At 31.8% G+C, this 24,716-nt stretch overlaps 3 protein-coding genes across 4 annotated transcripts; all 3 read left to right on the top strand.

Moving 5' to 3' along the window:
* Positions 1-7,077: 7,077 nt before the first annotated feature.
* LOC145060224 (uncharacterized) lies at positions 7,078-7,401 on the top strand. Its single transcript, XM_079007931.1, has one exon. The coding sequence runs from the start codon at positions 7,078-7,080 to the stop codon at positions 7,399-7,401; it is 324 nt and encodes a 107-aa protein (XP_078864057.1).
* Positions 7,402-11,847: 4,446 nt separating this feature from the next.
* Positions 11,848-13,062, top strand: LOC145056997 (uncharacterized). Its single transcript, XM_079004744.1, has 3 exons — positions 11,848-12,070; positions 12,396-12,550; positions 12,746-13,062. Exons 1-3 carry the CDS (start codon positions 11,863-11,865, stop codon positions 12,761-12,763), a joined length of 381 nt encoding a protein of 126 aa, XP_078860870.1. The 5' UTR covers positions 11,848-11,862; the 3' UTR covers positions 12,764-13,062.
* Positions 13,063-15,410: 2,348 nt separating this feature from the next.
* LOC145056996 (nucleoside diphosphate kinase 3-like) lies at positions 15,411-21,450 on the top strand. 2 transcript variants are annotated; one of them, XM_079004743.1, is made up of 14 exons: positions 15,411-15,568; positions 16,006-16,152; positions 16,240-16,356; positions 16,453-16,599; positions 16,694-16,811; positions 16,931-17,088; positions 17,288-17,337; positions 19,449-19,516; positions 20,180-20,326; positions 20,418-20,455; positions 20,526-20,576; positions 20,653-20,820; positions 20,917-21,029; positions 21,121-21,450. In XM_079004743.1, exons 2-14 carry the CDS (start codon positions 16,033-16,035, stop codon positions 21,242-21,244), a joined length of 1,419 nt encoding a protein of 472 aa, XP_078860869.1. In that variant the 5' UTR covers positions 15,411-15,568; positions 16,006-16,032; the 3' UTR covers positions 21,245-21,450. The 2 variants fall into 2 exon arrangements, with proteins under 2 accessions (XP_078860869.1, XP_078860868.1); XM_079004742.1 differs by lacking the exons at positions 15,411-15,568; positions 16,006-16,152; positions 16,240-16,356; ... (2 more) ...; positions 16,931-17,088; positions 17,288-17,337 and having other exon boundaries at positions 19,314-19,540; positions 20,198-20,326.
* The last annotated feature ends 3,266 nt before the right edge of the window (positions 21,451-24,716 follow it).

The following is a 24,716-nucleotide window of genomic DNA, read 5'->3' as shown; positions in this document are numbered from 1 at the left end:
GAAAAAATTAATCACAATATGTCTTGTGAAACTTTGCAACAATAGGTTGATGGTTTTCCGCTTCCTCGGCACAGTGATGCAATAATCCTTGGGAGTGGTAACATGAAAATGTGAGAATTATCTTCAAGATTTTAGATTTTTTACCTAAATTTTTGTTTTAAAATAAACTTGTAAATAGCAAATGGTGTCCAAGGCAGTGAATTCCATCAATAATTTTAATATTGATAAAAATGAGATCTTCACTCTCATTCCTAGATTGGGAGTCAAAATTTTATTATGGAAAGATGCTTGGTGTGGTATTACTCCATTTCAAATCAAATTCCCACACTTGTCAAATGTTGCTTATTAGAGAACCGATTATCCATTAATGGTTTCTCGTGGATGTGGAAGTTCGAACCTACAGGTGCAACATAATTAAATGAAATTTTACAATTGTATAATGATATCGCTGAATTGGCAAATGCGAGCACTTCCAGGTTTGATTTTAGATTTAATCTAAACACCAATGGGGAATACACTGTCAAATCCATGAGAAGGTTAATTGATTCAAGACTTATTTTATATAGCGGGCATCCAATTTTTTGGTCAAAGATGCAAAAATCCATGAGAAGGTTAATTGAGTCAAGACTTATTTTATATAGCGGGCATCCAATTTGTTGGTCAAAGATGCAAGGGCGACTCAACCAATTTGGGGGCTCTAAGCAAACAAAAAAATTGGGGCCTGTCGGTTTTATAACTTAAATGAAAGGTAAGCAAACAGATTCGAACCTAAGACCTTTATTTTGTTAAACCAACCGTTTTACCACCAGACCAAGCTTTAACTTGTCTTTCTAACCCAAGAAATATGTATATATATATATATATATACATATATAATTAACATAATAAGCTTTAAAATTTGGGGCCCTTTAGAATTGGGGGCCCTAAGCCCTTGCCTAGTTTTCTAAAGGGTAGATTCGGCCCTACAAAGATGATACCTCTAAAAGTACGATGCTTCTTTTGGAGAGCCTCACTGTTACTCGTGGCTGATGCCTTCATGTATAGGGGTATTACCATCTCCAATCCCCTCTGTCCACTATGCAATAAGGTGAATGAAACAAACGCTCATCTACTCATTACATGTGAATATACCCGGGAAGTAATTGACTGGGTATTTAAATGGTGTGGTATCCAAAACAAAAGCTTTGCAACCATTAGAGACTTCATTGATTATGCAGTTGCTTGGGGAAACTGTCCTAGAAAGAAATCAATCCTAAATATGGTGTTTTGTTGTCTTATTTGGAACATTTGGATGACAAGGAATGATGAAGTCTTCAAAAAGATTGGTGTGCCCCCGACGAAAATTGTTGACAACATCATTTCTTTATCATATATTTGGTGTAAACATCGTGATAACCTTGGCTATTTCATTATATATGGAAATACAAAATACATTCAAGATATGATAGATATCTACAATAATTAACTTTAAATAATACAAATATATCTATCTAATCTTTATTTGAAATCTCCTTTTTTATCCTTCGATTTACATTCCCCCTCAATCTTGACCGTAACAAGGTTAAGATTGTACTTGAAACGTTCCAGCATATGGCGTGTAATTGGTTTAGTGAAACAATCAGTAATTTGATCATTAATTGAGATAAACCGTACATCCAGAGCTCCCATTTCCACCTTTTCTCTAACAAAATGAAAATCCACTTCAATGTGTTTGGTACGAGCATGAAACACCAAATTTGTTGTCAAATATGTAGCGCCTAAATTATCACACCATAGAATCGGGGTATTACCATCTCCAATCCCCTCTGTCCACTATGCAATAAGGTGAATGAAACAAACGCTCATCTACTCATTGCATGTGAATATACCCGGGAAGTAATTGACTGGGTATTTAAATGGTGTGGTATCCAAAAAAAAAGCTTTGCAACCATTAGAGACTTCATTGATTATGCAGTTGCTTGGGGAAACTGTCCTAGAAAGAAATCAATCCTAAATATGGTGTTTTGTTGTCTTATTTGGAACATTTGGATGACAAGGAATGATGAAGTCTTCAAAAAGATTGGTGTGCCCCCGGCGAAAATTGTTGACAACATCATTTCTTTATCATATATTTGGTGTAAACATCGTGATAACCTTGGCTATTTCATTATATATGGAAATACAAAATACATTCAAGATATGATAGATATCTACAATAATTAACTTTAAATAATACAAATATATCTATCTAATCTTTATTTGAAATCTCCTTTTTTATCCTTCGATTTACATTCCCCCTCAATCTTGACCGTAACAAGGTTAAGATTGTACTTGAAACGTTCCAACATATGGTGTGTAATTGGTTTAGTGAAACAATCAGTAATTTGATCATTAATTGAGATAAACCGTACATCCAGAGCTCCCATTTCCACCTTTTCTCTAACAAAATGAAAATCCACTTCAATGTGTTTGGTACGAGCATGAAACACCAAATTTGTTGTCAAATATGTAGCGCTTAAATTATCACACCATAGAATCGGAGGTCTTGGTTGACACACATCTAGTTCTTTGAGCAAAGATTGCACCCAAATTACCTCAGTTGTACCATTTGCCAATGCTTTGTATTCAGCTTCCGTACTCGATCGTAACACCGTGGGTTGTTTTCTTGAACTCCATGAGATCAGATTTGAACCTAAAAAGACAGCAAATCCTCCTGTAGACCTACGATAATCTAAGCATCCAGCCCAATCAGCATCTGTAAATACACTTAGTAGTTTAGAGTTAGACCTCCGAATGTTAAGTCCAATATTACTTGTTCCTTTTATGTATCTGAGTATACATTTCACAGCTTCCTAATACATATCAGTGGGTTTCGAAAGATATTGACAGACCTTATTCACTGCAAAAGAGATATCTGGTCGTGTTAAAGTGAGATATTGTAATCCACCAACCATGCTTCTATATTTGAACGCTTCATCATCATTTAACACTTTTCCATAATCTCTTGTGAGCTTGTCTGTGACAGACATAAGAGTTGAGACACTCTTGCAATTCTCCATGTGAGCCCTATGAAGTAGATCTAAGGCATATTTGTTTTGTACCAAAGTGATTCCCCCTGAATTGTGAGTGACCTCAATTCCTAAAAAATAATTGAGACGACCAAGATCTTTGATTGGAAAAGCAGTGGATAAGGTGGGTAGTAATTGATCAACAATTCCCTGAGACGAACCAGCAATCACGATGTCATCAACGTATACCAACATGTAGATCGTGTGTCTCCCATGAAAAAACATAAACAAGGAAGTATCGAATTTGGAGGAGGAGAACCCAAGTTGATATAATTTATCACTCAGTCTAGAAAACCATGCATGCGGTGACTGTTTAAGACCATAGATGGCTTTGTGTAGTTTACACACAAAATGCGGATTGTTAGCATCTTCAAAACTGGGAGGCTGCTTCATATAAACATCTTCATCCAAGAATCCATGCAAAAACACATTACTCACATCAACTTGTCTAAGATGACAACCTCTGGATACTGCAAGTGCAAGAACTAATCGAACGGTAGCCGACTTTACAACTGGGCTAAAAGTATCCTGATAATCTACCCCATATTGTTGAGTGAACCCACGCGCAACAAGACGTGCCTTGTGCTTATCAATCGTACCATCTGGATGTTGTTTAAGTTTGAATATCCACTTGCAATCAACTATATTGACACCACTAGGACGTGGAACCAAGGTCCAAGTTTTATTCTTTTGAAGTGCATTGAATTCCGCTTCCATTGCTAGTCTCCATTTTGGTTGAGACAAGGCTGTTTTATGAGACGTGGGTTCAACGAAAAATGCACGCCTGTTAGGATTGTATTGAAAAGTTCCATCAGTAAATTTTCGAGGGAAAAATTTTCCTGCCTGACCATGAGTCACAATTTGCTGTTGAGGTGAAGGTGTATTTGGATATGACGGTGAAACTGGGGCATCTGGTGTGTTGTTGGGCTGGACTGGATCTGTAGGAGACACTGATGCTGGTTCAATGTTGGAACTCGAGTTGCTATTATTATGTGTTGGAGACGGATTACTAGGAGATACATTTTCAGGTGTCACTCTTGGAGAAGCAGGGTCGGCGTTATGATTACGCCCAACAATGTATTCTGGTGACTGTACACCATGGAATGGTATGGAGTTTGTTGTTCGTGAGTTCCTTGTGCTAGTAAAAGGTAAGACTGCAACTTCATTAGAAGGATTAGCTAACAACAATGATAAATCATAAGTACATGTGGTCATTCATTATACTTGGTTCATTTTGAGGAAAAGACACACCATCTGAGTTGGATGATGGTATACTAGATATAAATGAGGAAGCGAATGGAAATTTATCAAAAACGACATCACGAGAAATATAAATTCTACTAGTTTGCTTGTCAAGACACTTGTATCCTTTGTGCATAGAGTTGTACCCTAAGAAAACACATAGGGTAGAACGAAAATGAAGCTTGTGTTTGTAAAGTTTATCCCTTCTTTTCGGTTCAAGATTTGGTGGTGAACCAAGAAGAAAGCTTTACAAGTCTTCTCACCCTCTCTCGTTCTCTCTTTTGCACTTGTTTCCCAATGATCGTGATTGTAGCAGTGTAAAGATGATGATGGTAAGAAAAACAATGGTGATGCGACGAAAATCACAATTAAAAGTTATTGGACTATGAATTAGGTCTCACGAGGCTAATAAAATTATTTGTTTCTAGGGAAACCAAGACTACACATTAAAGTACGAATATTTCCAACGATTTGATAAGTCTTAAACTTTATTTTTTTTACAGTAAAGTCCAAATTACCGGCTAACTGTCAAAAAATGATAAAAGTGTCAAAAATTGCCGGTAGTTAGGACTTTACTGGCAAAAAAAAAGTTGAACACTTTCTTGTCAAGTCGTTGAAAATATTAGGACTTTAACTCAAACTGGATTTCAAGCCACCCGACCTCAGTAATCCGAAGTCTTATTTAGGTTATCAAGGTAGTTATTTGGATTGCCAAATTATAAACTAATAGTTTAGATTATTCATAATCGGATTGCCTGTGTATCAACCAACACTTCAAACCCTTTAAATTGAAATTCATAAAACAAATAACTCACATTACAAAGGAACTTCATAACTCATGTAATAAGGTTATGTACATTGTTACTTAGAGAGATTTGGGGCTAGACATTTTGAAGGTGATATCACTTTATCTAAGTATACAAGAAAAATTAATAAGTTTGTCTATATAAGACGAGAAACATTAAAACATGGATTAGGAAAGAGGATTTGATACAACTCGTAGTAGAGCACATAGTTGGTAGTTGTGATTAAGAGAGCATCAAACTTATTGTGTACCGTTGGTAGACGCGACAATATGTGGGTCACATCATTTTTACATAATAATCATAAGCTAGACGCAATTATAAAAAAAAACGATATAATATGATAATAATCTAACTATATTAACTTTTAATGCAACTTTAAAGTCGTATGAGTTTTTTAAAGTTACTTATTTAATCCATTAAATTAATATAAAACATAAGATAAATACTTTTGTTTACAAATAAACTAATTAAAATTGTCACATATGGATTTGGATTACTAATTCAAAATATTGTAATTAAACTACATTACTAATTTAAAATCGTCCTATAAGTCTAAGATCGAGTTGCAGACTTGGTTGATTTTTTGTCACCCATTAACTAGTAAAATAGAATGCACTTATTCCAATTTTGGATTTAATTAACCTTCTTTAATACAAAATTAAGAGAAAAGTCAAGATCACGGGAAACAAGTTCTACATGATGCCAATTAATCGCACACTTTGATTCTAAGATCACAAGATACACACAAAAGATTAGGCACAAAGAAAACGAAGATTACATGCATGTATACGATAACTTCCTATTTGGATTAATGTTTATTTTAACTTTAAAGCAATTTATTATTTATATAAGATAAGATAAGAAACATAATTAATCACTTTTTTCCATGTTTGCTAAAGTAAAGTCACTGCTGTTGCTTTAAGTTATAACAACCAAATTCTAATACAATGAATTAAATTACATGAATCATTATCAATGACGATAATTTAAAGTATATTGCTATGTAAATTTATAAAAGTAGAATACCTAAACTGGACTAAAATTAAAGTATTTGAAATTTTATTTCTTTTGTTTCCTTATGCCTTTTCCAAATCTGATTATTTTAACCTAAATATTTCACAAAGCCACATAAATCTGGATGTTTGGATGCGCCTTACAAAGTGATTACTATGGCTTAAAAAATCATAATCAAAATAATCTAAATAAAATTAGAAATACTAGAAAAAATTAGGTTTAAGTATTAGTTGAAAAACTAGCTTTTAGTTAAAAAGCTAACTGATAGGTGATAAGTTAGCTTAGGAATTAATAGTATTTGGTAAAAAATAACTGATAAACTAGATTGCAAATATAACATGAAATAAATGACATTTAGATGTATATAACAAAAAACTAGCAATAGATATAACTAATAGTATATTTAAAATATTTAAAAAAAATCTTAATAAGCTTCTCAAAAACTATCTCAAAATAACTTATGACAAGTCAATTTATAAGTTCCAATAAACTAATATTGTGATTTTACCAAACAACGAATTATAATAAACTATTTACAAACTAACTTATTTTTACCAAAGTCTTACTCTAAAAATTATTGTTCTTTAAAAATTAAACATTATAGTAAAAAAAAATCTAAATCAAAATTAAATCAGTTTTGTAACAAATCAAAACACGCCATGTGCTAAAACTTTTATAATAATAACCACAATTCTTCATGATCAATGGGGTATTAAAATTACGTTGCTTTAGTGGGCCATTGGTCTAATTCAAAACAACAATAAATTTGTCACCTACATATACCAATATATGTTCCCCACACCTCACATGCATTAGTTGACACTCTCTAACAACTCCTCAATTTTCTCTCCAAATCTCTTCGATCATCATAAATAAAAAAAGAGTTTTTCAGTTAACAAACACAAACTTTCTCGGAAAGAGATTTGTGTTGCAGTTTCAGAAAATAAGCAAGTTTCTTGATTGTGGTAATGGGGAATTACATGGAGACGTGTTTACAGAAGGAGCAAAGAGAAGACGAAAAGCCACAGGAACAAGAAAAACAAGAATCTGGGAAAGCAAGGGGTAGTTATGGAATGGAAAGTGGTAGAGTAAGGGTAAAGTTGGTATTAACAAAAGATGAGCTAGAGTGGTTGTTATTACAACTCAAGAACAAAGAAGGGCAAAGATTGGAAGATGTTTTGGGGGCAATTGGGAAGAGTAGACTCGAAGGGAAAAGTGTTGCTGGATGGAAACCTTCTTTAGAGAGTATCATGGAAACTCCTGAAGTTCATCATGAGATGAATAGATCATGATGTGATTCTTGGAAAAGTTACAATTTTACCCTCTTCTTCTCTATCTTTTTCAAGATCATGGGTTTCTCTTTGAGATGGGGTCATGCCCAGATTTGTAATTATGTGTTTTCATTTGGAATGGCATGTCTCTCAAAGGAAAATGTGTTTTTCTTTCTTGATCGTTTAGCATATTTTTCCTAAACTAGATCTATAGTATTGTTTTTTGTGTTGTAGCTTATATTTGCTCTTTGTTTGATACTTTTTGTGGATATTCTAATTATCTATTTGATGTGAGTTTTTCTAGTTTCAACTGGTCTAGTTGGACAATCATTATATTTTTACCTTTCTTAGAACTTATTTGTTTGGATAAAAGTGATTATAATTATGATTTTATGATTATTTACGTTCAAATAATTAGATTTGAAGAAGTTGGTAAAAATTGATGTAAGAAAACCGATTATTAATATAATTGTAACGTTATCTAACTATTTTAACTTTACACTTGATTAAGTGGTTTTGATACTTTAATCCATAAAAATTGATGTAAGAAAACCAATTATTAATATAATTGTACACGGTTTTCATTAAAAAAAAAAATTAGAATAGCAACACAAGCATTCTGTAAATTACTTTTAAATTACATCATTGTTACAGATGATACATGAAATCCTCAACCACTTGCACTGAGAGGTTATATGTTTATTGGTCTATGGATTTTCTCTCTAGTGTTAATGTTGATATTGATTTTTTTAGATTGAGATTTTATAGCCATTTGCCACCAAGAAATAAGGAATATAAGTCTAAGTTATTTAATGATAGTTGAAAAGGTCATAAATGGAAAGGAAGAAATAAGTAACAATTGGGAAGAAAATAGCTGTGGATGAGTCCAAATAGTGTTATCTTGCAGTCAAATTGATGGGGACAACTGCATAAAAGTAAATATTTGGAAGTGTGAATTGGATTACCATTTAATTGACTGACCTTTTCAAACGATCTTTAACTACAACATGATAATTATAATAGAGCAAGCAAGGAAGAAAGAAGTCAAGAACTAAATACTTATACGAAGATATGCAAAGATCAAAGATTTCTAATCCAAACATAAGGTACGTTATAGGTATTGATATTATTAAGACGAGAGAAAAAAGTTGTAAAAGAAATTGGATCAAAATTGGTCAAAATTTGTTTGATAATTTGAAGGGAAGTGATAATTTCATTTTTTTTTAAACAAAAATTAAGAAATTCAATTATTTTGTTTAAGAAAATGATTTATCTACATAACATATAACATCTGGCAACTATCGTATAAATCATAAAACATATATTATAGATAAATTCTAAGAAAGAGCACGCATACAACAGACAATGAATCTATCGATCAATTTGTTAAAATGAAAAAAATCACCTTTTAGGGCCGTTGAAAGTCCTCTACATCCCCTCTTGTTCTAAAGCATTAAATATTTAATAAATCACCGAATTCTAGAACACACAAATATCCTCAAGTTCTAATGTTGTCTAAATACAACCTAAACTTTACAAAGCTACAGAGTTGCCACCCTAACTCTTGGTTAGAAATATGAGATTCCTAACTAAGAACGGATATTCATTTATTTGTAAATGTAATTTTATATAGTACTTTGGTTTTATTATTAGTTATTTCTGATAAAGATTTATGTAACATCTTAATTTCAATATAAATAGCAACTTATTTTTTTTGCTAAAATGTACACAAATATTCCATTGTGTATGCGAAAATTACGAATCGGATCCTCATCTTTATATTGTAACTATTATAGTCGTCCATAACAGGTTTAATATTTTTGTTTGACAGTTGCACTTGAATTGGATGCCTACAAGAGTAAAACTGGAGTGAGGGATGGATATTGATTCAGTTCTTTTTACCTAATTTGAGATTCCTCACTTAAATCTACGAATCATTTAGTATCGTGTTTTTTGGTTGCCAAATCTATTTGGATGCAAATTGTTATAGGCTTATAACTATTTATGGGATATAGATCTTCTCTTATGGGAGTGGCTATGTTCGAAATTCTATAAAAGAAAGTTTTAATCTTAGAATTTATATACTTAAAATATTGTTAGTGTTTCGTGATTTACCATATATAGGTACCAAGAATGTTCACCATGAGTTGTCCAAAGGGCATGCTTTGTCTATATAGCCAATTTTATAGTTATTCATAAAATAGTTATTACAATATTTAAAATAAAAAAAGAAATTTAACTCATAAACTTGTTTCAAACTTTAGACAAAAACCCTTCACGCAAATGGGCCTATATAGTTGCAAAATGGACCGAAGTAGTCCACCTATTTAAAGTTTAAACCTCAAGAGAAATTTCTCCACAATTTTCACCTTTTATTTCTGCATTGCAACAAAAAAAACAGCTCTAAAAAATGGAAGAAGACGAGTAAAATGATATGATGGAAGTAAATTTTTTTTTTTTTTTTTTTTTTTTTTTTTTTTTTTTTTTTTTTTAAAGTTTATTCTTATATTTTTACATAAATTTAACATTTACAAAAAAAAAAGAAACGATTTTTTCTGATATTTTCACATGTATTCTTTAAAAAAATCATATTATCGTAAGAAAATATGGTATTTCGTAGAAATATTATATTTTCCGAGAAAATATAGTGTTTTTCTCAATAATAATCTTTGTTTCCATACTAATTTTTTTTGTAAATGTTAGATCTACAAAAAAAGCCATCTTAGAAATTTATCGGCAAAATTAACAAGGAAAATTTTAGGTCTTTCTGTCAAAATACCATATCTTTTAGGAAGGGCAACAAAAATATTAGAAAAAAAAAAGATAATTTCTTTTTTGTACAAAATGATAAATCTATGAGACAATATAAGTAGGCCTGCTAATGGAACGGGTTTTGATCCTGATCCGATCCAAACCCTTAACAATTATATGAGTTTGGAGCATAGTTTTTGATCTGTTTATCCGTTAACGACCCGTACCCGCTAACCCTTTTATTAAAAGGGTCGGGTGTGGATCATCATTGATCCGCTCCATTTATAACCCGCCCCGTATAAATTTTAGAATTATAAATTTTAAAATTATATATTTATATTTTATACTACTTAAAGTTTACTTTTAGTTACAATTGAAAGTCCAAAGAGAAAAGGCCAAAGACTAAACTGTTTTTACATGAGTCTCGAGGACTTGATTTCTAGACTTCCAATCATCTACTAAGAATCATGACGTCATTCATTTGGATTCCATCAAGTAATCATCAATTAAATTTTTATATCAATAAAGTCATTTTTCAACCGAAAAAAAGTTTTTAATTGCTATTATTTATCAATTCAATTGACGGTCAAAAATCAATCAGAAGTTACTATAATAATGAGTTTAATTCCAATCGAAAGTCCTCGAGTACTTAATGTGTTTTCTAAATCAACATTTGTTTTATTTGATAAATGTTATTTTAAGATTTACGAGAAATATGTTTGATTTTTCAAAAAACCTACGGGTTACGGGGCGGGTTTGGATATATGTCGATTTGGTGGATAAGGGTATGAGTTTGACTATTCAAAACTCTGCGGGTCACGGAACGAGTTTGGATCGGATTTTGAAATTTGTTAAAAAGGTTTAGATCAAGGTCGATTCGCTTCAAACCCGCCCCATTGCCAGGTCTAAATATAAGAATAGAATAAAAATAAATACTTACTTTCCTCCATTTTTAGAGTTGTGAAAAATATAAGGCTAAACTTAAAAAATAATACTTCTATTAAGGCTGATGTGTCAGCCCATAATGACGTGGTAACATCAAAAACATCATCCTTTTTTCTTGTTGCATTTTGTTGTGTTGCTTCTTGTTGTTGCAATGACAAGAAGAAACGATATCATCTATTGGGTGTCAATTTATTTCTCTCTATATCTCTCCACTTTTAGATCTTTTTGCAGCGATTATGATTTATTTTAATTAGATTTGATATTTTTACACTTGACCTAAGAAACTTCATACAAAATTCTTTTTTACATGTCCACCAAATCTAATTAAAATACTCCCTCCGTCCCAATATTATTGTCCACAGACAAAAAACACACAGATTAAAGAAGCATTAATTACCATTAACTTTATATAATAAAATGACAGTTTTGTCCTTACTTTGAATTTAATGTTCCATTAAATGTTTAGTTTGTTAGATAATAATGAGGGAGTATTTTGGTAAAAATGTTATTTATTTTTAGAAGTGAACTATTATTTTGGGACAAATAAAAAAAGAAAGATGGACTATAAATTTGAGACGGAGGGAGTAAATTATAATAAATTATATTAAACACATACAAATCAATTTAACAATTGTAAATCACAATAATCGGTTAAATATGTATTCTCACAACCCCAAAATCATCAAATTTTTAATAATTTAGAAACCATTCATGTAAAAAAAATTCACCCAAATAAATAGATACAAACTCATAATTACCTTTTTCTCTTTCTTTTGTAATAACAAAATGGCAATAATCACAAAATTCCATCACTTTTTCTCATTATTCTATAAGCAACGAAAGCTTCCTCCGAAGTCGCAACCGCAGAAAGTTCCCTCGCCATATTCGCCGCCGCCGTCAACGCCACCACCGATCAATCGAGATATGGGAGCAGCACAAGCGATGAAGAGAATCCCCCGGATCAAGTTTCCACAGCGTCATCCGGCGCCTTCTGGTTTGTTTCTTCTTAATTTCTGTAATGTTTAATTCGTTTGTATGAATGTGTGGCTAGGTCATTTTTCGTTAATTTGCGTTCCGGCATATGAGAATTTGAATTTGATTTACAGGAAGTTTTTTAGTTCCGATCTAGGAAGAATCAACATGAAGAACATCATTATAGATTGATTTTTTGACCTAGTTTGATTCATTTTACAGATTAGGTTATAGATTCCATGGTATTACCGGATATACAAACAGTATTGCGCAATAATTGTTCATCTAAATATAAATCAAAATGAATCGTTATGGTTTATATGTAATCTACTTATATCATATTTTAGGTTCTGCTACTCAGACCCAAGCAACACCTGTTGCCAATGATGTCCCTTCAAGCTTTTTCTCAAAGTCTGCTCCATCTGAAAAAACTCTAGGGGGGAAAGCATCTCTTCAGCCCAAAAGAACACCAATGTCTCAAGAAGAGATTGATGCTATTATGGTATAATACATTATGCAACTTTTTTTTTATTGCTTATACATTATCTTGGACACCAACTTCTGGTTATTCCCATAAATCGATTCTTTTACAACTATAATGCAATCTTGCATCATTAAATTAACCATCATTTGTTGATTGTTTTGGTTTTCAGTCTCCTTTTTCCTAATCTATTTTTCTGGGTTGTGGTTTTGGCAGTTGGGAGGGTGTTTATGAAGCTGATGATCAAGCTTCAAGAAGAGAGAAGAGTCATGTTTCCATTTCAAGTTCTTCTATGAAAGATTGCTGTATGTTATGAGAAATCTAAACCATTTTCACATTTTGTCCATAAAGGTATGGTTGAATATGAATTCTCCATTTTATATATATTAGGTATGTTTTTATGTTATCTATCATGGTATTTTGCCCTTCAATGTAAACAAAGACTTGGGCTTTTGTTGCTTAAATTCCCAATTTCAGAGGTTTGGGGAATACTTTTAACCTTTTCAATTTGGTTTGGTTTGGTTTGGTTTTTACATATTTGCAACTTGAATTGTCTTGGAAAAGTAATGATGACTGACTTTCGTCATTGGATTGATACCAAAATTAATGTCAAATTATCAATGAGACAAAAATTGCAATTTTTGTGTCACTCAAAAGGTAAATCTTTATTAAAAACCCATTAACAGATTGTAAATATGACTTGCTTATGATGTATATTGATTGTTGTGTCGAATCATGTACTTCTTTGTGCAACTTCTTGATTTGAATCGATTGTTTTTCACCACCTACACTAACTTGTCGAATGACAAGAGAAGATCTAGGTTAAGTGGTGTGGTTGGATTGCAACTATACACAACCTCAAAGGACTGTTGGTGTATAACTTATGTTCTCATAGCACAAAAAATATCGATTGGAAGTGGGACAAATGTTTCTCTAAAGTGTCGTTGAAAATCATAATGTCATAAAAATAATCTCCCACAAATTAACCGATGAAATGTTTGAAAACAAAATTCATAAATCACATAAACTAGTGGTGGGCCAGAAATTTGGATACGATATACAAATATAATATTTGAAGTCGTAAATCTGAAACCAAATAAAATTACAATTGAATCCGTTAAGTATTCAACTTGTAAAAACACATACGTTTTGATAAAATGACCAACCAATCCGCTAAGTATTCAACTTGTATAAAACACAAACATTTAAATGAAAACGACCAACCAATCGCTAAACTGTTTTCTATTATAATTAAATAATTTTTTATTAAAGCTTAAAATATATTTAGCACTACTAAATGATAATCCAGTAATATTTTAATTATACTATTGTTCATAATTCTGTCCTAAAAATTATTATAAGGTGATTTCATAATAAATAAATAAAAAAAGATCATTTCTTACCGTTAGTGCAAAGATTTTTTGGTAAAAAAAAATGAAAAAGAAGAAGAAACATGAATTAACGTTAATTTGTAATATTTGAACGGCATGTTATGTGTGAAGCCATCAGAGGTAAACGTTTTGATGATTGTGAAAGAGAGGTTGTCACTTGTCACCCCCTGAACTTAGGAAAATAAACACAAAATTATGATAAGAGATACAGAAAGCATGAATTGGAAGAAATGTTATCAAGATATTGCGGTACACCCTATGTCGTCTTTGTATCAATATGTGTGAAGCCATCGTGTATCTTAAATGTTTAGTGACAAATCTATAACAAAAAGTTACATGGTTCCAATTAGATAGGCCTTTTATTGTGATATAATAACTATTATTATATAATTAGATTAAAAAAACATTCTAATTAAATGAAATGGTGGCTTAAAGTATTTCAACTAATTAAACTTTATTTAAGAAAGAAAATTTTCGGATTTTAAAAAATAATTAATTACCTTAATTTTTAAAATATGACTTTAAAGGATATTAGTTCTCTAAATTCGAACATTATGTATGAATATATTTTCTGACAACGCACAAATTATGACAGAACGCATATTCTATTATGACAAAATAAATATTCTGATAGAATGAATCTATGGAAGAATAACAAAATTTTAAACCATGAATTAAAAAATAATAACATTCTTATAGAATAATCATCTATTATTAATATTATTCAAGAATATATGGTTAAAAAACACAATTTTTAGATTATTATACTTCAATGTTTTACCAGAATATATACTATTATATATAATCGGTGATCATTGTTCATCTCAATCTCACACAATCATCCAACCTTCAGACCTTCGATCATCATATTTCATTCATGCATTATGTGAGAATAATTGACATGGAATCGAACGTTCTATTAGAATAATTGTCATGAAATCGAATTATATAAGAATATTATTATATAAGATTGCTTTTATATGAAAATTAATAAAACAAACTTTAGTAATTCTATAGAATACATACCAAATTGTCACATTTTCTTCTAGACATTTCTACAAACACTTGTCGTGCAGCTCATATATAATAGAGAATCAAATCTCAAAGTATTAAAAAACAAAGATTAGGGAAAAGATTTAAAAAAAAAAACTAAATCAAAACTCTTAAAACATAAATTGAACCACTTACACTTTCAAACATAAATTGAAAGGATATTTACAAAAATTAGTTAATTATCACATGGTTTTGTTATATTGAAATGATATCATAGTTTTTCTCAAAAAAATCATGTGATATTTAACTAATTTTTGTAAATATCCTTTCAATATAATGTGTTTATAACTCACACAAACACCCCCTTACACTTTCAAATATTGTCGTTTTTAGAGCAAAAGTCAATAGTTTGATGTCAAAACGTGAAGGTCTTTTTTGAATTGTGGGGGGCAAACTGCAACTTCGCCAACAAACAGTATAAGTACCGTGAGATGCAATCTTTTATTACCTGATAGAATATAAAACAGCCTCATTAAGTAAAGTAATCATAATCATAATCATCATCTCTTTCTCTACTTTCTCTCCCTCTCTCTCCATCTACTTCTCCAGAAATCGCTTCTTCAATCTGCATTATCAGGATCTCCAGCCTTCTACTGTAAGTTGTTTGTAATCCATATGTGTTTAGTATACTGTTGTTAAGTTCTGTATCCATCATATACTTTGATTCTTTGTTGATTTCGCGAATTTGTATGGTTTCTTTCGAATTTGAGTATGTGTATGTATCGATATGTATTTATAATGGAGATAATCGTGTTAATTTTGAAGTTGAACATCTTAATATTGCTTTTCCCCCTTTCTCTCGCTGCTTGATTTAAATAGCTGATGATGAACTACGAGGTAAAGAAACAATTGGTTTCTATTTGATTGTAAGTACTTGCTAGTATAATTCGTGGCATCACCAATTGAATTTGTAATGATAGCACAAGCTCGAGGGGAAGAAGTAGAAGAAGAGCGATTGTATTTATCTTGAAATCAAACAAGTTTTTAATCCGAATGCTGAACTTTAACAATCTTATATTATTCAAACCCTAGTTTTACACCTGAGTGGAAGCAAGCTTCATGGGTGATGGTCCTAGAGGAGTAGAGGTTTTTCCAGATCACTTCCCGCATTCAACTTCGAGTGTAGAAACCCCCCAAACGACAAGTTCTTCAATTTCACATTCAAAGATCAATCTTGAGGTATTTCTGACATAAATCAAGCAATCTTATACATACATCCTCTCCTTTTAAGTTGATTTTATTTACAGTTGCTTTGATCTGTATTAGCATAGCTCAAACAGCAGATTGTGGGCTAAAAGAAGATTAATAACTGCTTCTTCCATGTTGAATCTATTCAATCTACGCAGACTAACTTGGGGAACAGATACAAATGATAAGCAAAAGGTGGATAATATAATACAATATAATATAGTACAATACATCTTTTTTGAACCCAATTCACCATTTTGATCCAAATTTGCTCTAAAAACTATTCGACAGGTTATATTATCTGCTCCAGAAGTTGAATCACTTCGATCAGAACTTGCTGACATGGAGGAAAAAGAAGCTCATCTGAAAGCTCGGTTGGAACATATTGATGAAACTTTGCGTTCTGCTCGTCTTTCAGGCTATTTACAAATGCGAACTGTAATTTTTTATAAACTCAATCTATATTTTATATATAAACTCATTATTTAATATTTACACTCTGCTTGATTATTCAATAATTCACATTTTACAGAGATGGACAGCTTTACCTGGAGAACCACTTCCTCTTGATGATACAGAAGTTGATGATTGGCTTCCACGTTTTGTTGTTCTTCTAGGACCATGCATCTTCTTGTATTTCATGTCTACAGGTAATAACAATTTAATTTATAAATTAGTAAATTACATTACATATTTTTGAATGTAATCATTAAAAACATACGTATTCTTTGTATTTGGATGACATTGGTAGATTTTTACAATGTTGCAGACATAAGTCCTCAAGACTCCACCCTTTTGTCTGATGTTGTGGAAGTAGGGAGGATGCCACGTCATCATGAAGAAGAGGGAGAAAAAACTCGGTATTATTTTTATATAGTTACTCGCCAAGGATTGAGATATGAATGCTCAAGCACTTCAAAATTACAGGTATAACACCTGTCTTGTACTGTGTTTGGCTTGCATTGGACAGATAGGGATTTATGAGACAAAAATTGAAATTTATGTCCCACACAAAAAGGTGAGAGACGGATTTGCTCTTGTCTCAAAAAGAAGGAAATAGCCCTGGAAAGTTTGTAGGGTAAAAAATGCAGACTCAAAAGTGTTTTTATTTATTTATTTATTTAAGGTGGATGCTTGGTTGACGACATTGCAAGATGAATGCAAATTGGGATCGGAGTCAACCAGTGTTGATCTTTCATCGGATTCGTGACATTGATAAGTGTCAATGTAAGGGTTGTACATAGTTGGTAGTTGTTGCATTGACTGTGGTACGTTGTGTTTGTCTATTTGTACATACAAAATGCATCTCTTGGTTAAATTTCTTTAATTTTACGATTTTAGCTAAGCAAATTGGCCGGAAATAAAATATATAACGATAATAAAGTAATTTTTTACATCCTTGAGTTGGAGTTGTACCTCTATAATTTTGCTTCATGATCAGTTCTATTTTCATCTTAAGATAATGATTTTTGAATTAATAATATAAAATTATACAATATTATTTGATATATAAACGATAAATTATGCGTTTGTAGTTTATAATTTGTAATATGTTATCCGATTGATATACAGTAGTTATCTATTTATAATTGATGTATATTTATAGAAATAAATAATAATTTTAAGGTAATGTGACAGCCTATAGAGTTTTATTAAAGTTTAATAACATGTAGAAGACTAGAAGTTACAAATAAAATTCCATAAATAATCAAATAACCAAAAAAAAAAATGATTTGTAAGTTTACGAGGCCAGGGGAGTTTCTTTGATGGCCGATATACATTCCGAGTTTACTTTCTGACCCACTACTTCGGATCTGGTTGATCTAACCAAAGCAAATCACAAACATTCTAAAATTAGTAGTCAAAGTTAGAATTTTGACGTTCGACACTTCAACAATATATAATTAGAGAAAATTATATAGAAACACATGTGGTTTACTACATGACAAGAAAACCCTTGGTTTTCATAGCGTGAATAATAACACCCCAAAGGTAAAAGGTTTTTTAGTTTGACATTAAGAATTAACATTTCTTGGTCATGACCTTTATTCCTTTAACACAACTTCAAGTTTAACGTCCATACTTTATGTAATGAAAGTTATTCAGTATCTTTTAGATGAAATGGGTTGACAACGTGGTCAAGAGAACAAACGGTTCTTCTCTACAATAGTCTATAGTGTATAACTTGTTAATATGAGATATGATGAAATCATATATGTTATCGTGTTTTTTTGCCACGTATCTTTCTTGTTCTCGTTGAATATTCAGAATATCTTGCTGGTGTGTAACAAAAACATTTTTTTTAATATAACATTGTCACACTTAAATTCCTTTTATGTAAAAGTTCTTCCTCGGACAAATTTCCACACTGGATAAGTCAATTATGGAATGACATGGAAAAATAAATCATGTAACCATGATTTGATGTCATGTCAGTGAAATATATAAATGGGATAATCATTTAGCTGTTACTATAATTGAATAAAATTTCAAAATTCGAAATAATAAGAAAATTATTACATATATAATGTTGTAATAGAAAAATGAAAACAAAATACTATAAGAAAAAAATAGAGCATGTTAGAATATTTGCATTCATGTCTCTATTGATATATGAGTTGTAATGTTGAGTTAATCTTGTTTAGATGATTAAAAAAATCAGTTAAAAATAATTTATAGTTTCTTGTTGTAATTATTGTTCTTGTATTTGGCCTAATAAATTAAAATAATAATGTACCCATTTTAGGTTGTGTTAAGATGTTATGCAAACTTGATTTATTACAATTATAACAATCAATCACTTTGAACTGTTTTACAGTGTTTGAAAATTTTGATTACAATTTTTATAGAGTTTATAAAATTAAAATAATAAAATATTAAATAAATAAAAAGTTATTATAAACAAAACTTCTTATTGGAGATAAATATATTAATATCTAACCATTTTATTTATGAAAAAAAAAATCACTTTAAAAACAAACATCCAAACACTCTAGGGACTTGGGTTGATAACAAAAGATGTCTCCAACTCCAAGTGTAATGATTTAGAAGTTAGTGGATATAACTGTCAACTGATGAAAACTTCATAGGTTCTCTTTTAACTTTTTTAAAATTTCAACCTCATGATAAATATACTTCTCTCCATAACTAAACCCAATCAACTTGCCAAACCTTCCTCTGTTCTGACTCCATTCCGCTCCATAAATATAATATCTCCGAAAGAGAGCTTCTCAATCTCCACTTCACTTTTTATTCTATTTTGATTGACTGGTTGATCGATCGAGAAGGAGAATGAGTTCTCAAATCTACAGATCTGCATCACGAGCTGCTAGGTCTTTTCTCTCTTCGGCTTCCAAGCACAAACATCGTGCTGTTTCCGGTGAGTTTTTTTGTACGCCGTTCTAATTCCATTTGTGTTGCATTGAGGTTCGGCTTGTAGGTTGTGAATTATCGAATGTTTATGGCAACTTTGACTATGACTCCGTAATTTCATAAGATGAAATGCTGTAGATGACTGAAAAATGTGCGATCGTAGTATTATTTCTTTCTACCGTGTACATTCTGGAAATTACACTATCAGGAAACCAGATTACGAAGATTGATGATATTTAGATTGTGGTTGCGTGTTTTTTCTATATCATGTTTGCTGTTTGAATTTTGATAGAACCATTAGCAATTTAGCATGTAAAATTCTGTTCTGTCATTGAAATTTGAGTTGGATATTACGAATTATGTGCGTTCTATATTGTACATTCTAATATTATAGTGTGGATCTGGTTGATGGAAATTTTAACGACGATGAATTACCATAAGCGTATGATGACTTACAACATCAGATCTTAATATCATCTCTTGCGCTCTGTAAATTACAGTAACAGTGGAACCAAATTGTGTCGATTAGTAATATCTACATTGTGGTTGCTTGTTTAGATCTCAATATTACCATTATTATGTTAATCTGTTTCATGAATGAGCTTCATAAGTGACGTAGAGATTTGTTAATATGAAATTTACTCCGATTCTTCTTTCTTTACAGAAGGACGAACAGCTGCAACAGCAGCAGCAGTTTCCTTCAAAGGAACACTTCCAGCTCTAGCTTCTTTCACCGATTCCACAAACACTTCCAACAAATGGATTGCCGGAGCTCTCGCACTTCCTGCTGCAGGTTCAAACTTCCAGATTCCATAATTCTAATTAATTTCTCATGATCTTATTCTCTTCCTTGTAGATTATTGATATATGTAATTTCATTTCAGCATACATGCTTCAGGACCAAGAGGCACATGCAGCACAGGTATTCGACTAAATGCCACTATCATTTTCTGTTATTTTATCTCAACAAACGATTACTTCTCTTTTCACAGATGGAGAGAACCTTCATTGCGATCAAGCCTGATGGTGTGCAAAGAGGACTGGTAATTTACTAATTTAACCCTCAAATCCCCCATACCTGTCAATGCACCGATTATTTGATCTCTAATTCTTTTCCAGATTTCGGAGATTATAGCCAGATTTGAACGTAAGGGCTTCAAACTTGTAGCTATTAAACTTGTGGTACCTTCAAAGGCGTTTGCTGGGAAGCATTATCATGATCTTAAGGATCGTCCATTCTTCAATGGCTTGTGCAACTTCCTCAGCTCTGGCCCTGTTCTTGCAATGGTTAGAAGTAACTTAGAATAGTTATTGTTTTGCGATGAGAGTTGTGAGGAAACAAGGAATTTTAATTACGCCATTGTTGTTGATTTATATATGCAGGTTTGGGAAGGAGAAGGTGTGATTAGATATGGAAGGAAGCTTATTGGAGCCACGGATCCATCCAAATCAGAGCCTGGAACTATCAGAGGTGATTTGGCCATTGTTGTTGGAAGGTATGTTTGTTGCTACTAACTTTGCATATAATTTGGTTTCAATGTTATTTTTAATTTATAGTTTTTTAAACACAAATGATATTTTTGGTAGGAACATTATCCACGGAAGCGATGGACCAGAGACTGCAAAGGACGAAATTAACCTTTGGTTTAAACCTGAGGAGTTGACTAATTACACTAGCAACCAAGAAAAGTGGGTCTATGGAGTCAACTAACTCATCATACACAGTTACACATAAACAGAAATAACACTACACCAATTTCTTCAAAATTTCATCTTTAAAAAAAAATAAACTTAGATAAATAAATCTATCATTCCTTGTCAAAAAATTTAGAAGACATTTTTTTTTTTTTCGTTTTAATGTAGAAGTATTATCTTTTACAAGTATTGAAAAACTGAGAGCAACGATTAATCCTTTAACTCCGTGTTCTATCATCTATTTTCATTTAGAGTTATGACTCCTATAGGTTATTTGAAGATAGCAATAAATTTTTAGAAAGTCGACTCTTGACCTCATGAACATAATTAAATATCAACAATGTATATCATTCAATATCCTTTTAAGTTATAAAACGTAGTTGAATTCCAGTAGTTATATAATAAAACAAATATGTTAATTCATATTGCAACAATATTACATGTCAAAAAACAAAAGGTTACGACTTACGAGTATTGCACTAAAGAAGAATTGTCTTTTAAGTACCCAAAGGTTTAGGCATTTACTTATTTTCACGCACGAAAAAATGGCTTAAAAAAACAATCAAAACGCTTTTTGTGGTCTTTGATGAATTGATGTTTTGTACGAACTTGAAAAAGTTTCAAGGATAATATCAAATTATCAATATAGCTTTTCTTGCATGCACGTGATAGTCGCTTATATCTTTGTCATCGTGATGAAGACATTGAATAAAGTGTTAAACTTCTAGATGAATGTTGATTTTAGTTGCTATATTGCAAAGGCATCCAACAAATTCCAACCAAAAGATTGTGGAAAAATTTAGGTCTAAATTATCGACTTGGAAAGATAAAAATTAAGTTCTAAATTACTTTGTCTCATTTAAAGTTGTGATAAAAGTTATTGATTTAATGGAAAGAAGGCTTCTTTCGAGAACAAATGTTAACATAATAAGTTACCGGGTATTTTTGTAATGAGTTTTTATTTATTTTTTTAGCTAGGTTAACCATATATAGTTTTTTTATTATAGTTGTTTTTCTTTATTATTATTATATGTTTACATGGTATCGGAAGTTCAGAACAAACAATATTGTTCGTCGTATTTTTTGGTTTCATTATCGTATTTGTTGGGTATGTTTTCCGATTTTGTTAGTATTTCATTATCGTTTGTATTTATTGTTAGCATCATTTTGTATGTATCGTTTGATTATTAACAATATGACTCCAAAAGATCATTATCTACGATCTATTAGTACTCAGTTTGATGATAAGAATTATGTTTACTGGAACTATGTAATGAAAAAAATTATATGTAGGAAACATATATGAAGTACTGTTATTAGTGTATTAAGAGAAATAACACATGAAAAAACTGTTAATTGTATAATGTTACTAGATGCATGAGAAACTGATAATTCTAATATTCTCATTTGGATAAAAAATTATGTAGTTCAGTCTGTTGGCACCCAATCAACGAAGTATGATATGACGATAGAAGTATGAGACCATTTGGATAGAATGTACACTCAGTCTAACTATACTAAACATTACTAGTCGGAGACTCCTATTTGAGCCCTCAAATAAAATACTATAAGTTTCAAGACTTCTATGTTACTATGTCTAATTTATTACACCAGTTGACTCTCATATAATTTGTAGAGTTGAAAGCTTTTAGAGCGTACATTGCTCGGCTGGAAGAGTAACGTTTGGTTATGTTTTTTATGGCATTACAGTATGATTATAAAGGATTTCTCGGAACAATTTTTGTTTATAATGAAAACAATAAAAAGATTCATTAAATGGATTGGAATACTATTACTCGATTTAAACATAATGGTTGTCTTGGTATTGGAGGTCTTAGATACTTAGCTCCCCTTACTAAGTGGTAGTATACGGTAAAAAGTAATCAAAATGCTTTTGGTTTTCTTACATCAAAGTTATTCATAAAGTTTCTTATATAGATGATAAGGCTTTTACTAAACCTCGTTTACCCGAACCAAATTTCAATCTTTGAAATTAATTTTGATTTTAAAGATTGGGGTATACCTTTAAAAAACCCCTTTTAAGAGACATATTAGTGTTGGATTTTTTCATGAGAGATAAGTGGTGTAGGAGTATAGTTTGAAGAAGAGGTTGAAATATGGTGGCGTATATCCATAGTTCACTATTTTATCCACCTTTTGTCATTTGGAATCCGTAGGTTTCGACATGAAAATGTCAATGTGCACAATAACATCGAAGGCTTTACAATTGGTGGAGAAAAGTTCACTCCATGCATCTTAATTGATTTGCTCAAAATCAAGAAAGAGAGGGACATAAGTTTTAATGTTTGTAGTGTGATATACTTTGTTTGGTGGTGGTGGTGGTGTAGCGTCAGAAATGGTGGAAAAGAGGTCGAGGAGGGAGACACAATTAAGGTAGAAGGCGGCAACAAGGATATCGTTTAGGAGGAAGCGAAATTTGAAGGGTGGGTGTAACAACCCAAATTTCCAACAAAAATTTTCATTTGTAAGTAACGAAATCGTTTCCATAAAATATAAAATTCCGATCACATTTGATTTCAAAATCCATAACATCAAACAATTTATTCATAATATCATATTGTCCCCAATAAAACTTCAGAGTGCATGCCGCGCCATCATACCGGGCTTTTGCCCTTAGATCCTGACGTACCTGAAACAACCAACAAACTGTAAGCTAACGCTTAGTGAGTTCCCCATAACATACCCCACACAACCCACATAATCACATAAACCATATCAGCCATATAAGCTACATAAGTTATGCATATAAACATGTGGGGATGCCATAAACCTTACAAGGTCTTACATCGGGTGCCACTGGAACCCCCACACGGTCTTAACTCACTGCCATGGGAACCCCCACATGGTCTTCACCCACTACCATGGGAACCCCCACATAGTATTCACTAATTGTCATGGGAACCCCCACATGGTGTTAACTAACCAAGGAAATATCATACAAGCTAAACATTCAAACATACTATGTTGCCATGGAAACCCTCCAAGGTCTTACATCAAATGCCATGGGAACCCATGCATGGTCTTAGTCCACTGCCATGGGAACCCCCACATGGTCTTCACATAATACTTATCACACTGATAGCACGTATGCAATAAACATCCTAACTAAATATCATGGGCCGACCTTGGTACCTTCGACCCATTGGTATGGTGAGGAGACTCGCCTCAAATGCGAACTGTAGCTGAGTAGGTCCAAACTCCGAGTATCAGCTCTGCCACCTCCCTAATCATAAACAATTCCTTAGATACAAATCAACCCTTCAAACCTTTTAAAAGTCAACCTTGGTCAAGGTCAAAGTCAAAGTCAACACTTCGAGTTGACCTGACTCGTCGATTTATCCCTGTAACTCGTCGAGTCCATCCCAAAGCCATAATCGCAATGTTGCGATCCAACTCGTCAAGTTCTCCTACAACTTGTCGAGTTCCTCCATTTTCCAACAGAATTGAGGTAACTCCAACCCAACTCG

This window comes from Lactuca serriola, chromosome 6, assembly GCF_051521515.1.
Source record: "Lactuca serriola cultivar US96UC23 chromosome 6, Lser_US96UC23_V15, whole genome shotgun sequence".
NCBI lineage: Eukaryota > Viridiplantae > Streptophyta > Magnoliopsida > Asterales > Asteraceae > Lactuca > Lactuca serriola.
This window is presented reverse-complemented; position numbering and strand designations above follow the sequence as displayed.

Coding starts and splice junctions, on each gene's coding strand:
- LOC145060224 (XM_079007931.1), top strand. CDS start 7,078: ATGGGGAATTACATGGAGACGTGTTTACAGAAGGAGCAAAGAGAAGAC.
- LOC145056997 (XM_079004744.1), top strand. CDS start 11,863: ATGGCAATAATCACAAAATTCCATCACTTTTTCTCATTATTCTATAAG. Junction 12,071..12,395: donor GCGTCATCCGGCGCCTTCTG/GTTTGTTTCTTC, acceptor ATCATATTTTAG/GTTCTGCTACTCAGACCCAA.
- LOC145056996 (XM_079004743.1), top strand. CDS start 16,033: ATGGGTGATGGTCCTAGAGGAGTAGAGGTTTTTCCAGATCACTTCCCG. Junction 16,812..16,930: donor CTTGTATTTCATGTCTACAG/GTAATAACAATT, acceptor ACAATGTTGCAG/ACATAAGTCCTCAAGACTCC. Junction 17,089..17,287: donor CAAGCACTTCAAAATTACAG/GTATAACACCTG, acceptor TATTTATTTAAG/GTGGATGCTTGGTTGACGAC.